At 40.7% G+C, this 14,793-nt stretch overlaps 2 protein-coding genes across 5 annotated transcripts in view; both read left to right on the top strand.

Moving 5' to 3' along the window:
- The window catches only part of trim110 (tripartite motif containing 110), a 59,181-nt gene extending 52,067 nt beyond the window's left edge, over positions 1–7,114 (top strand). For all 4 annotated transcript variants that reach the window (XM_081598484.1, XM_008432973.3, XM_008432972.3 and 1 more), the window contains 6 exons: positions 661–756; positions 2,238–2,471; positions 4,875–4,897; positions 5,053–5,198; positions 5,884–6,155; positions 6,642–7,114. In XM_081598484.1, the coding sequence (XP_081454610.1) occupies positions 661–756; positions 2,238–2,471; positions 4,875–4,897; positions 5,053–5,198; positions 5,884–6,155; positions 6,642–6,911 (1,041 nt within the window). In that variant the 3' untranslated portion in view covers positions 6,912–7,114. The remainder of the gene's footprint in view (positions 1–660; positions 757–2,237; positions 2,472–4,874; positions 4,898–5,052; positions 5,199–5,883; positions 6,156–6,641) is intronic.
- Positions 7,115–7,871: 757 nt separating this feature from the next.
- On the top strand, positions 7,872–12,100 carry cbln12 (cerebellin 12). Its single transcript, XM_008432966.3, has 4 exons — positions 7,872–8,122; positions 8,674–8,975; positions 10,403–10,522; positions 10,612–12,100. Exons 1-4 carry the CDS (start codon positions 8,092–8,094, stop codon positions 10,807–10,809), a joined length of 651 nt encoding a protein of 216 aa, XP_008431188.1. The 5' UTR covers positions 7,872–8,091; the 3' UTR covers positions 10,810–12,100.
- The last annotated feature ends 2,693 nt before the right edge of the window (positions 12,101–14,793 follow it).

Here is a 14,793-nt window from a genome sequence, read left to right on the forward strand (position 1 = left end):
AAGAGTAGAACAGAATATTTTATAAGGTGGTCCTTGGTTCAAAGATTGCTCAAACGTACACAAGAGAATCAATAAGACACTCCTTCATGTATCATTACATGAAGTAATGTCATTACTTCTTGTAACGATATTTACATCATTACATGAAGTAAATATCAAAAAAGTTGATTTTACACAACACTGTCCCTTTAAACATCCTAAAATGTTTCATGCTACAACCTCAACCTTCAATGTGTGAAGCATTACTAGGATTTTATGTGGCAAACCAATATATTGTACGCAGGGAAATGGGAGTTATTGCATTATATGGGTGACTTTCTTTTAGCAGGGATTTTAAGATAACCTTTTTGAGTATTCAAAACACTTTGTTTAGATTGAAGCACATTCAAAAACTGGAACTGGCCATTCAGTTGCAAAGAAGAATATGGAAAGCTGGTGTTACATCAAAGCTGTAGATTAGAAGGTGCAACTGCAACAAAAAGTGGTTTAAGAAAGTATTGACTCAAATAATCCGAATACGAATGCATTGTTTATATTATAATATCCCAGTAAAGCTGCATTGAGAAAAAAAATGTAGAAAAGGTTCAAGGGTTATTCATGTTTTTACTGGATTTTGGCAGGTGAGGGTAAAGTTGCTCTAATGGCATCTTGATTTTACAGGTCATCTTACAGACGCTCCTCCTCAAAGCAGAAAAGAAGCTAAAAGACGGGGAGAAAGCTCTCAAAGACCACGAAAACATCGACTCTGCAATGGTGGTAAATAAAGACTTTGGTCTTATCAGTTTAAGTTATTCCAAACCGGACAAGGCTAATCCATTTGAGGAGTCACGAAAGGCGATCAATGTCTGTAATTACACAATTTATTCAAATATGTTATATGCAAAACAATGTGAATAAAATAGGACACCCGTATCTCATTCACCATCAACAAACAATGACGACTAATCTCTGAAAAAGAAAGCTTGATTGCACTTAAATTACAAAAAAAAGCATGATATGCTTATCCGAGTAAAAAGTCAAACAAAAAAATATGTTTTCTAGCTAAGCAAAAAGTGCACCCTTGCCTCAAATAATCTCACTTTTTTTGGCTATAATAGCTTCTTTGAGAAGTTTGCGCCAGCCTCTGACGTCGGGTGCGGGGAAACTTTTTCTCCTCTCTTTACTTTCAGCCGTGAGATGTTTGAGGAGTTTCTTACATCTACAGCCTGATTCAAGTCACACCACAACATCCCAAAAGGATAAAGATCTGAGCTTTGACTCAGCCCAGTACTCGCCATTTCTTAATTCTCAGTTCTTGGTGGATTTGCTGGGATGCTTTGGCTCGCTGTCATCTTGCAGAATCCAGTTCTGGTTCAGCTGTGGCTTATATTTTTACAGAAACTCTCATCTTTTCCTGCAAAATTGATGGTGGATGCTGTGATTGTGAGCAAGTAAGCCCCTGCTGCATAAAGGCATTCCCACACCATGATACCTCCACCTCTGTGCTTTACAGTTGGCGTGAGGTTTCTTCTCCTGTTTATGACAATATTTATTGCACACATTCAATAAATGTGTGATTTTTATGAACTCTATTCATTTACGACTAATTAATTACTTTTTTTAGTCTACTGGTACTACTTTAAATTGGTGTCCAGATGGTTGACCTTTGACCTCTGGAAACTTTTATTATGAATATCTTTAAAATGGTATGGGCACAAACACAGATCACCAATTTTGTTTAATTTTTGTAAAGTTTGGTTGACCTTTTGACCTTTAAACTGGAATTAATATCTTCAAAACTAAAGCAGCACAAGTACATCTTTTTTCAGCACAAACACAGCAGACTTTATTGTCACAGATCGTGTTTGAGGTTGTAAAAGCGTGGGGACTGCTTGACCTTTCATGACCTCTAGAAACGTTTGTTAAAATCTTTAAAGCCATAGCGGGACAAATGAAACTTTTGGTTGCGCAAAACAGCAGAAAGAACGTACAAACGTTTGACACCGGTCTCATCTGATTTGACAGATGCTGCCATGTTGTTTCGCCAGTTCAATTTGGGGTAACTGTAGGGGAGTCCTAATTTATTCCGCACCATAAATTGTAATTTATTTTTTTTAGTTGCATCTCAGACAAACACAAATAAACGCTTTTCTTCAGTTTAAGTAAATCGGTTGCACTTCTAGAACTTAGCAGAATCATTATTTCCACATTTCCACGTGTCAAAATGGGCCAAAAATCACACGACTGGCCTCCTCCAGGACTCCCTGAAGCAGGACGACGGCCAGGTGGAGCGGCTGGACACGGACCTGCAGGCCCAGGTGAAGAAGCTGGTGGCGGCTCTGAAGGAGCTCACCAAGAGGGAAAGGCAGCAGATCATAGAGCATGTGCACCAGGACTGCGCCAAAGTGAGAGACGACATGAGCCAGACGGCGCACATTCAGCGCTACCTGAACCTGCTGCTGGCAGAGACCGACCCTTTCCTGCTCATCTGGGTAAGACTCTTTCAGTAACTCAGTGCAACAGTGGGAATCGGCTGAAAAGCGTGGCACAAGATCTTTACATTCGAAAACACAAGTAAAACCTCTTGAAAGCATTAAATGGGAGAAGATGGGTGATACTGCATATTTTGGTATTGAGCCAATGCCAAGTAAATACAGAGCCAGTATCGGAAATACCGGTACTTTCATCAAACTTCTGACCTTTTGGTGTTTTTGTGGTTTTTCTTTTGGATTACTTACCCAGGATAGCATTTGGATAAACTTTATAGGTATCTACAAAATACTTTAATAACACACTAATGTGATTTGTGTGCATTTTTACTTAATGAACAAATTGCAAAAATATACAACTTGAGAGGAAATCAAAACAAAATCTTTTTTGGGGAAGAGTTGAGAAACCACAGCACAAAAATAAAACAAAATCTCAAGAGGGAATCTGAAGCTAAAGTATCGATCTTGTGGATCCAATTTTACACAGTATTAACTGGCTAGTCATTTAATTTTGGTTTGCAGGGAATTTTATGATGCTGTTTTGTTTTTTGCACTCTCAAAATTTCAGTACGGAGGTTGTGGTGGAAGCATATAGTCCTTGGCGCAGCCAGTAGTAGGGATTGGCCGCATCAGAATCAGAATCAGGAGTAGGAACGCTGGCCTCCTGCCAAAACCACAATCTTGTCACAACAACACCAGCGAAGCTGACCGCCAAAAAATTTATTAGCCATGTAGCCGCTATACCTGGCGTCCTGCCGCTTCTCCAGCTGAGGCCAGAATGATGTTACCAAACAGCTGAAGCGAACAATCCTCAGTCTTCGTAATAATAAATGTTTGGCTGTCTTGCATTTGTATTTGCATTTGCATTTGCACTCCGTTTGTAAGAGGAGGTGCGCACACCTCCAAATTGTGCATGTTAGCTGGATGTTCAGAGACAGAAGGAAATTGTGAATTTTTCAGGCTCAAGTTGAAATGCAACGCATGCTTCAATGCCATCCCTAGAGAAACCCCGACATCATAATTAGTGATGACGAGAGAGGGGGATGAAGAGGAGAAGAAGACGCGAGTCACTGGGTTTATGGCAGGCTTAAAAAGAGACAGTCATAAAAAACAAACTCACTCCAAGCTTCAGAGCTTCTGTTTGATTAACTCACAGCGATCAGTGAAAAATACACACATTTTGGATCATTTGTGCGTCCATCCTTCTGACTGCACCGGTCAAGATACATACGGCGACAGATTCAAATAATCGGAGGCAGAGGAAAGAGTACAGATTAGCCCTTACCTGCATCTGCTCAGCTGGTGAAACATTGACAGTCACACGGCTGAGCCTATCCAGTGGATATAAATCATTTACACAACCCTGGTAAGACGTAAGGTATCTCTGGTATAAAATGTAACTTTTTCCACAAGTCTGTTGGAGGGAAATTTAAAAAAAACTAAAAGAAATGGCAAGAAATTGACCGCGTACGTTCACACACTCTTTGACTTTGACTTTCCAAAACAGTCCTCCATTTAAAGTTCAGAATCAAGATGTACACTATGCCAGTTTAACCATCTCACATGAATATCTCTGGCATTTTCCACTTTTAACTAAAGCCATAGTTTGCAAATAGGAGTCAGTAGAAGTTAAAAAAATTAACTTCAAAACCATTTATCTGGGAAGGTTTGGATATCAGATCTTAATGATTATAGTCAAGCCTAAAATTATTCAGTAAATGTAGAAGAACCTTTAAGAGTATGTCCAGCTAAATGAAAGTTGTTTATAAAACTTTTTGTGTTTATGTAAGTCTGCTCATAGGCTTTTCCTTTTCTTAAAATTAGGTAAATACAGCTAAAAAAATAATGTATGTCCTGAAGTGAAATTTATGTTTGTGCTTTAGCTTTTAAAATGATAAAAAATTAACCCGTAATATACAGACGTACAAATTATCAGTTAATTAACTGATAATTATAACATCTTGGAATCGTAATTTGCTGTAAAACAGAAGAATCGACATGTTCCTGTGAAGGTCAGAGCTGCAGTCCGATTGAAATGCTCCTCTAACACACCGAGAGACACAAACTAATGAATTAAGAAAAGCTAAAAAGACGAGTAGAAAATAATTATTTTATCACAATGTTAGAGGCCTTATAGAGCGGAAGGTGATTCTCCATCTTACTGAATCTGAGAGGTTTCACGGTTTTTCAAATATTCTTGCTGAAAATGTAGCATACTGCCTTCGTGACTGTTTCATTTAATGAAAAAGAGAGAAGAGACAGGAAAATGCTTCATGTGAGTGAACAAAAAAGTGACCTTGAAGGTTTTTTCCCTTTTTTTTTCAGAGCAGATTCACATAAATCCTTGTAATTCATTCTGTGAACATGACGTTTCACGTTTCTTTCCACTGTCCTTTTCTCTTGCAGGCATTTCAATCAGACGACACAAAGTAAGTCCAAACAAAGGATGTTTTTTTTTTTGTGTGTTATTTTTCTGTTAAGTATGCTTGGGATGACGTAAAACCTAGATCTACTTGCTATAAAAATGTAAGATGTAACAATCATGAGTGGATTTTCTTATTCTGCACCATGCGGTGTGTTGCAGATTGCTAGCAGACCTGAACTGCCCACTTTTCCTCCCTGAGCCCATCTGTGTGGACAGGAAGCACATCCTGGAAGACATAGAGGGCAAATATCGGGAGTTCATCACGTCCACCCTCCGCTGCCTCAGCGAGCTCAAGAGGGAGCTCTGTGAGTGGCTCATTAGTTTCACCCGTCGGCTTCACTGAACAGCAACATTATTTATCTGTGAGGAAGTAGTTTGACTTCAGGGAAATGTTTGCATTTTTTTTAATACATATCTACTAAATTTTACAAACTTATTCCCAGACATGATCCTTTTGGAAAACTGTTTTTTTTTTTTTTTTTTAATTCAGTCATGAAAAATTATTCATATCCCTTGATTTATTTATTTACTTTCTTTTTTGTTTCACACATTTGATTACATTACGACCCCAATCCCATTGTATTTAATTGTCTTTTATGTAGTGAAGTAGAAGGAAAAATATTTCTGGTTCTCAAACCTTTTTTTTTTTTTTTTTTTTTTTTTTACAAATACAGAATCTGAAAAGTGTGTCATGCTCATCCTCTGAACATATAAATGTTGTATAGAACTACCATTAACTGCAATTAAAGACACAGATGTTTTGGAGGTATTTTTCTTTGATATTTGACTTACTGGATTCAAAGACAGTAAGTCAAGTGCAAGCTCAGGTAAGCAACCTGAACCATATTCATCCTGTGGGCCTGATGGCAACAGGGCCTGATTTTACACCTTGGTTGTGAACAGTGGCGCAACTACACATTATTCAGGTGGATGCGAAAACATAGATCGGTAAAAAGTAAACACCTTAAGTGTTGGACTCTCTCCCCGCAGTAACCAGCCCTCTGTCCCTGGACACAAACTCTGCCCATCCTCTGCTGAGCATCTCTGACGACCTGCGTTCAGTCATGCGTGTAAAAAGCCGGCTGCCCTGCGCCGCTCACCCCGAGCGGTTTGACCACTGGCCACAGGTCCTCACCGTCCAGACCTTCTCCTCCGGGACTCACTACTGGGAGCTGGAGGCTGAGGGATTCTGGGATGTCGCCGTCTGCTATCGGAGCATCGGACGGAAGGGGAAGGAAGGGAACGCTTTTGGAAACAACAAGGTAAAACTGTCGCCACGTTGTGACGGTATAAAAGGAGACAGATAATCTGTGAGAAACTGGGTCGGACCTGCTGACTTCAAAATATGAACTTCTGGTTTTCCTTTGCCTCATTCCTTTTAGGCGTTACTTTATGCTATAGGTGTAGAGTTTGCTGATTTACCACCATCTACCTCTCTCGATCTGTTCTGAAAGGACCAACGTTCATTTAAAATAAAGTCAGAAACGCGTTAAGAAGACAAATTTGCTTTTCACACCTCTTAAAATGTAAAATACCGAAACGTCTTTCGGAGTTTCTGTCCAGTGTCAGAAACAACGAAGTCCTGAATGTTTATGTGGTTGCGTTGATGATTCATTGTTGAGTCGTTTGTCTGAGAACAGTGTTGCTGTTCGTGCTGTTTCTGCTTGGTCTGCAAATCTATGTAACTTTTTCCTATTTTGTCCTTGTTTTGCGTCTTTGGTCAAAGCATCGCTACTGTATTTTCCCAGGTGTCGTGGAGCTTGACGCAGCAGCACGACAAAAAGCTGTCTGCCTGGCACAACCGCAGGAAGACACGGCTCACATACCAAATGGTCGGCAATCGAGTCGCAGTTGCCGTGGACTACAGCTCTGGGACCATCACCTTCTCCGAAGTGGGACCTTCCAACACCCTGATCCACCTCCACACTTTCTCCACCAGCTTCGCCCAGCCTGTGTGTTTGGGCTTCGGACTCTATAAAGCCGAGCTCAAGAGCCGCATCTCTGTGGTCAAAGTGTGAGCAGGAGATCGATGCGACTGGGACTTTTGCCGTGAGCCATGCCCACTTCCTGACTGACTGTAATGGCGTTCTCCTCCTAAAAAGTGCGTTGATGGCGTATCAACATGGTCGCCTGTCTCATAAATGCTTTCTAACAATGTGAAATGTGAGCACAGAAACTTGACTGTCTTTAAAATAAAGAGAGAGCTCTGTTTTTAAGCAAATTTGAAGTATTGTTATCCATTTTTTATTATTGACCTTGGATTTGAGAACACCCATTCAATTAGAGAAGGATATCATTGGAGAATATTTTTTTTAACAAAATCACACCATTATTGAGTAGGCACATCCTATAAAATGTAGCTTTAAAGCAAATTGAAGCACGGTAGAGGATCCATCATGCTGGGGGCCGATTTCTCCTCCAAAAGCCCTGAAAAACCCTTGTGAGAGCGCATGGCGACGTAAAGTCTTCCGGTGCAACTCAAATGAAGAAAAATTAATTATTTGGACTTTTAACGCAACACATTTTTACACATCCTTAGCAGGGGTGCAAATCCTCATGAAGGCTGCTGCATGTGTGAATTTCAACCAAAAGGATTCAAGATGTCTCACTTCCAAGTCTTAAAAAGAAAAATCTTTTTCCTTTTTTATTTGACAAAGTCACATCTTGTAAGTAGCCTTCTGAATTTACAGCTTTGAAACCGCGCACTGTTTGGCACAGTAGCTACCAGCCAAGCAAATAATTATTACTTTATCGGAAAGATTCATAATGCTTTCATCCTTTTTAGCTAACCTTCAACTCGAGTCATGTCTCTGCTCTTACTGGAAATTAGAAGAAGAAGAAGAAGAAAGAAAAAACAACTGACACACTCTCTGTAACTTTGCTCTTTGAAGCTGAGCAGACTCCCAATCACCTTCCTTTATTCCTCTGTTAGGGTGAGTGGGTGGATGCAAGGTAAGAGGGTGAGGAAGAAGCAGATGAACAGAGGGGGTGGCTGAGAAGAGAAGGGAGGACGAACACACACACAGAGAGAGAGAAAGAGCGAAAGAGAGAGAGAGGAAGAGAGAGAGATCAGAGGATACTCCAGATCGGCAATCAGCTCGACTTGCAGTGAGAGAATGTGACTGGAAGAGCTGGAAAACAAGGATTTTTCCCGCTTCGCCTGACTTTGGCTGGACGGATCTCGTAGGGTTTGCTGACATGGGACACAAGCTTCTTCAGCTGAAAACAGGTGATTGTCTAGGTTTTATTTACCATCTATTCTTTCAAACAAATAGTCATTCTATTTAATGGTAAATATTCATAAACAATATTCATCAAAACTGAGGTTCTATACAGGGGGAGGGGGTAGCCTCCCCAAAACAATGTTTCATTTCAGCCAGTCAGAAGATCATAGGGGGATACTGAGCTGACCAAGTCCTGTTGGTGTGTGCAGCCACAGCATATGTTGAGACGGTGTTTTTGAGAAGGTGTGTGTGCTGAGGATGCGTGAGGGAGGGAGGGGGTCTCTGTGTAAAAGACAGATGGTCACTCAGTGGAGTTGTTCCCTTTCTCAGTCTCTCCTTCTGGGTCTCCCTGTCATCCCTCCAGAATCCTGCCTCATCACTTTTTTCTTTGTCATCCATCCTCTTTTCTCGCTTGTCTCATTATTTATTTATTTATTTATTTTTTGCTGAGGGAATACAAAATATCTCTTTTGACTCTGTCCACACGCATGTCTCTTAACTCTTCAGATTGCTCAAAAGTTGTACTTTCAGACCATCTCGGGGCTTGTTTCACCAGGTTCAGTCATGCCAATCTGGTCTGTCCACTTTGACCTCCTGATATTACCGAGCCTGCTGCAGCTGCTCTTGTTGCTCTCGGCGCCTCTGGAAAGCGGCGCCCAGAACGACACGGAGCCCATCATCCTGGAGGGGAAGTGCCTGGTGGTGTGTGACTCCACGCCTTCGTCGGAGCCCGCTGGGAGCGCTCTGGGCATGTCCGTCCGCTCCGGCTCAGGACGGGTGGCCTTCTCGGCCAGCCGGCAGACCAACCACGAGCCGACAGACATGAGCAACCGCACCATGATCATCTACTTTGATAACGTGAGTAGCTTTGAAATGGTCTTTTAAGAAGGCTTTTGTTGCAGGCCATCGAATTTTATTGGTTTATCAAAATTTAATCAGTCTATTAGTGGAATGAGTAAATATGTTTTCCTAATCAGAGAGTCGTGACTAACTGAGGTTCCAATGATGAAATTGAAATATTGAGAATGCAGCCGAAAACTGAGCTATCACTTACAGGGTCAATAATTAATCACACAGCAATATTGTGACGATAAATTATGTAAAGAACCACTATTAGCCCAGAAAACAGCCTAATCAGAACACCAAACGCTCAGAGCGTCGCGTGGCGCGGTGGTCAGAGCGCGCGCTCCGTATATAGTGGCTATAAAGATGGCGGCCGTACCGAGTTCGACTCTTACTTGTTAGCTTACTGTCAAATAAAGGCTACGGGTGCTGAACAAACACCCTACTTTGTTCTGAATTGTTTTGTTTCACTTCTCTACGAACTGAGCAGGGTCTCCTGTGGTACATCGTTCCCTCCGTGGGTCGTTCTGTAGTAGGTCGAAGGACAGTTTTCCACTTTGGATCAGCACCAAACCAGTTTTAGCAAGGACTAAAGAAGAGAAATAAGAGCTCTTTAAGAAAGCGGGCTGAGAACAGCTTGAAACTTCACAGATTAGTCTGTGGTTCTGTCTTCTTGGTTCTTCGCTGACCCATTTTAAGAGCAAACAGAAGTGGCTCCAATGTGATTATGACATTAGGTGCTGATTACTAAATTGGGTGCTACATTACACAATTAATGCCATAATAGGATCTATGATATTTTTCAGAACCACAAGTTAGGTTTCCAGGGAGAGATCAAATCCAAACCAAAATATAACAAAAATATTTCTGTCTGGAAATAGTTTGTGCTCGAGGTCTACTAGGCACTAAGAAAGTAAGATCATTACTTTATAGAGCATTACCCGACACTGACAGGTTAAGACCTCCGGCAAACATCTTGGTCTATGCATGACAATGATAAACACAGGAAATTCCAGTGCTTGAAAGATGTGAAAGAAGAAGATTCACTTTTGTTGTCCCACGTCTACTAATATGAATGCACATCTGATTACACCCAGGCACTGAGGCTAAATGATAATAAGCTAAAGATTGAACATTTGGACTTGGTGTGCTGCCCTCAAAACTGTGAGATTATGCAGCACATTCAAGGCTTTTTTACAGTGCAAATGTAGAAGAGAGAATCAATAGCTTTGAGACCGAGGTCCAACTGAATGTGTAATAAATAGAGTTACTGGAGTGACCTTGGAGTAGGCATGAATGCTTTTAACAACAGCCCTCACACTTCTTCAAAGTGTCTTTCTTTGAAGACACTTTGAAGAAGTGTCATACCTTGGACTCTCTTGACAATTTCCTTGCTGACATCGCCTACCTCGCCTGCATTTCCCCCCTCGAAATCTCCGCAGATTTTAGTCAACGTGGGCACTCACTTTGACCAAGAGAGCAGCGTCTTCGTCGCGCCACGCAGAGGGGTTTACAGCTTCAACTTCCATGTCGTGAAGGCCTACAACAGACAGACTATTCAGGTATGCTATCACCCTAATTCGAGCAGTTGCAGTTGAGGTTGTAGCTGCTTCGTGCGTTCTCCCTGATCCGCGTGTTTGATGGCTCTTAGGTCAGCCTGATGGTGAATGGCTGGCCAATGATTTCAGCGTTTGCGGGAGACCAAGACGTGACCAGAGAAGCAGCAACCAATGCAGGCCTGGTGATTCTGGAGAAGGGCGACAAGGCCTACCTCAGACTGGAGAGGGGGAACCTGATGGGAGGCTGGAAGTACTCCACGTTCTCCGGCTTCCTCGTCTTCCCCTTGTGAAACGGGTGGAAAGTGGAAGTGCTGGGTAACAGGAAAGGTGTGAGTGATGGGTGTTAACAGCGCTTTGCAAAAGTAGCTACACCTCTTGAACTTCTTGACATCACGAGTCCGTTCATCTTTTGAAAACATGTCAGGCTCGGTTAGGTTGAGTGGAGAGCATCTGCGATCATTTTCCAAGATGTTCGCATCTTGGAAAATGATGCGAAGACATGCTGGGTCATTCTAACACATGATGAATTTTTTTTAATCTTACCAAAGTCCCTTCTTCCACGTGCTTGTTATTTCTCTTACATGACTTCTGGAAAACTGCAAAAAGTACTTCTTTTGATTCCCTTTCTTGCCACTATTTCACAAAATTCAGATTGGTGGCGTTCATGGCTGATGGTTGGCCAATCCATAGATTATCCAAACTGAACTGTGTATCTCTGCAGCTTCTTCTGGGTTACTGCTTGCCCGCCTCTCTGACTGATCCTCTACTTCACTTTAGGTCAGATGCCTTATCTTGGTAGGCTTAGATTTGTGCCATAGCGTTTCCATTTTCCAAATAATTGGTGGAACATCACTCTGTGAGATGTTGAAAACTTGGGATATGCATTTAGCAAAACTTCTCTACACCTTTCTCCCTGACCCATCTCCAGTGTTCCTTGGTCTTCATGATGCATGTTCTCTAACAAACCTCTCAGGCGTTCTCAGAACAACATGGATTTATAATAATATTAAATAACACTCAGTGGACTGTCAAACTTCTAAAAGCAGCTAGTTGCATTGGATTTTATTGAAAACAAATCAAATTAAAGAGGGTTTATTTTCCTTCAACTTCACAACTATGCATCTAAAAAAAATCCCACAAATGTAGACAGACGTTTCTCGTTGTAACCTTATAAAATGTGTAAAAGTTTGAGGTGTATGCCTTTGCAAGGCGCTGTACATCCAGTTTTAGGACTAAACAAATGAAGAGAACTATCTATAAAAAAAAAAGTTGCTGAAAAGCTACAAACACTCTATGGAAATTATTTATTTATTTTGTCTTCATGTGAAATATTTATTGTTTATTGAATATAATGATTGTGGAAAAAGTATCAATTTGTGCTCCTGTGCTGACATAATGCCAAGCCTTAATTTTTGTTTGTGTTAACACAGCTGTGCTGCAAATATCCAGCTTAAAAAAAAGTATTTTGTTTGAGTTTCTTGTATGACTGTTTCTCCTCTGTCTGCCTGTCAGCCTCATACAAAAGATGTCTATTTACCAACAAATTTCTATAAAAAAACAAAGCGCTAAAAAAAAATGAAATCATCTCAACTTGATTGTTTGCATGCAAAAAAAGGATATTATGAATCACTGCAACTGTGACTGTTTAATCTGCAAAAGCAAGGCAGATTTCCTCGTGCCCTTTCATGCTGCCGCGTTCGGCGGCAGCGGTTTGTAAATATAGCTCCCACCAGCCGAGCTGGCGTTGGCGAGGACCAGGCACACCAGCGTGCGACGCGGTATAAGTGCCGAGTGTGGCGGATGCTCCTTGCAGAGACACAGACAGATGGAGGCTTTGGCGAGCCTGCCGGCTCATCCCTGCAGGACATCCATGGATAAAGTGTGGCGCACTGTCACATGAAGTCATTTACGCTTCCCTGGTTCAGAACCACCGCTCTCAGTTTGTCTGTTTTTCCTTACACGCGTCCTTACTAAAACAGTCATAGATACAGGACCGGGTTTAGGGTTATTTGGTCACAATGCCATACTCACAGAGGTTCCTTTTACACTTAAGCTACAGATTTCAGTAGATTGATGGTTAAAGGGGCAGCAATATGCAAAAATAATTTTTATGGGACTTTATATCATGTTATCAAGTTATTCCTCTCATCAAAAACATACATGGAGTGCTGCTTTGATTCTTTTATGCTTGTTTGAGAAATCCTTTAATTTCCCGTGGAACCATTTGGGGTTGCCTAATCGCTTGCTGCTACAAAGCTCCGCCTATTTGCACGAAGCACCTCCTTGTAGCTCCAGTCTCCAGCCTCTCAGCTCCGCCAGACTAGTGGCAGCAGCAATTAGCAATCACCTGGTGGAACTGCACACCTGTGGAGCTAAATATGTGAACTATTTCTCAGTCCAGTTCTCATGAAAACATTTGTAAACAGCTTAACAGAGAAATGTTGTGATGACGTACTGAAGACAGTGTTAAAAGAACAGCAGCTTCTTAAAGAGACAGATACCCAATTTCAAGGCATCAAATTGTAAAGTCAAATTTCTTTTAAGCCATGCTTGATACAGCATTTTTATAACAACCGGCGGTAACATACTTACTTGACTATGCCATAAAATACTCATATGTACTTGGAAAATACATAATACTGCCCCTTTAAATACATCGGCTACAAGGATTTTAGGCATTGTCCCCATGAAACTTTGTTGTTCTAGAATTATCTTTATAAAAATCTCCTACTTATGGCATAATTTTAAAGATATGTCTTCATCTGTACAAGAGAAAAGATATGCACATCTAAAAACCCACTAGACAGGCTGCTGGCTGCTAAAATTAATCTCTGAAGAACATAAAAGTAGGTCTGTGCTCTAAACTGAGCTCCCATTGCAGTTTTCCAATAAAATATCATCACACTTCAGGTTCACTGCTCTACTCAATCTGAGGAAGAGCAGCAGGGACATTTATCAAAGAATAGCAAAAGGAGTTGGTGTTCATTAACACAGAAACACTCAAACTGACCCAAAGCATTTTGGTAACTATATGTGACAATGGAAATACACCAGAAAAATCTGTTTGAACAAAAACATAATCATTGTCAAAACCTTTCTTATAGATTATTAATTATTAAAGCATTTCATATGGGCTTGCTTACAAGCTTTACTGCTTCGGTTTTTATGGCGACAGTTTGAAGTGAGTCAGGACTCATCAGACGAAATGCAAACAGTGAAAGTTACTAATGAACAAAATCACTTTAGCAGCAAAGAGAAATTACCAAAATGCTAATACAATTTAAAAGATCTGGTGGTTAGGTGAGGGTAAGGTGTTAATTGGGAGAGGATATCTGTCATTTTGATTAAATGGAGCAGAATGGTCGCTTTCAAGGGGTTTGGTGCATGAATTTGTTCTTCCTTGAACGATTTTCACATATAAGAAAACTGCTATTAGTAAGATTGTACCCAAAATCAGCCAACTAAGGATTGTTGCCACCAGTGCAGACACAGTCTGCTCAAGGACAGCAGAAAGAATGTATGATTTAACTTTTTTTTTTTGGAGGGCACGTACAGTTTGGCTGCGACTTTGATGCTGGTTTGGTGTCAAGAATGGTAACAAAGAATCCAGATTTCTCTCTCTCTCAAAAAAACAAACAAGCAAACAAAAAAAAAACAGCAACAGATTTCCATTCCACAAAGAGCACCAGGAATTAAGAAGGGTAACGTTATTTTTTCCAATACACCTCCCAGGGAAATTTGGATAACGCCTGTCCCGAGATGAAAAAGTGCATGATGTTATTTATGAGCCATGTGCCATATGATGAGAGAATCACGATCCAAATTGAATAAACTTAGCATAATCTCATTATATTAAAAAGAAACTCATAAAACAAAGATCTAAACAGTAAATTACATTAAAGGTGGAATGAACAAATAACTATCTTAGATTAATCTGACCCTTACCTTTCATAAAAGAAACTAGCAAATGGCTGTGTTTTAGTGTTAGGACACTAGAGGGCGCCAAAGTCCAAGAATTTCTGCTAGACGCGCGAACATCATTTTGATACTATATGGAAAGCTTGTATATATTTGATATAATAATAATAATAACCAGAACATGATGGAATGGGTAATCATGTGGTCTGCGTTTATGGATCTAAAAAAGGTCAACAGCAACACCTCAGGAAGTCTGCATTCAAATGATGGGGGCTGATAACCTGAGCTATGGCAAATGCAATAAAATGCTAAAAAAAAAATTACACCGTCAAACACAAACACGTATGAAGGGCCAG

The sequence above is a fragment of the Poecilia reticulata genome, chromosome 17 (genome assembly GCF_904066995.2).
Source record: "Poecilia reticulata chromosome 17, P_reticulata-male-v2, whole genome shotgun sequence".
Lineage (NCBI taxonomy): Eukaryota > Metazoa > Chordata > Actinopteri > Cyprinodontiformes > Poeciliidae > Poecilia > Poecilia reticulata.

Excerpts from the sequence above, each read along its gene's own strand:
- cbln12 (XM_008432966.3), top strand. The coding sequence starts at position 8,092 with ATGGGACACAAGCTTCTTCAGCTGAAAACAG. Across the intron at positions 8,123-8,673 it reads GCTTCTTCAGCTGAAAACAG|GTTCAGTCATGCCAATCTGG; the intron begins GTGATTGTCTAG and ends TTGTTTCACCAG. Across the intron at positions 10,523-10,611 it reads ACAACAGACAGACTATTCAG|GTCAGCCTGATGGTGAATGG; the intron begins GTATGCTATCAC and ends GATGGCTCTTAG.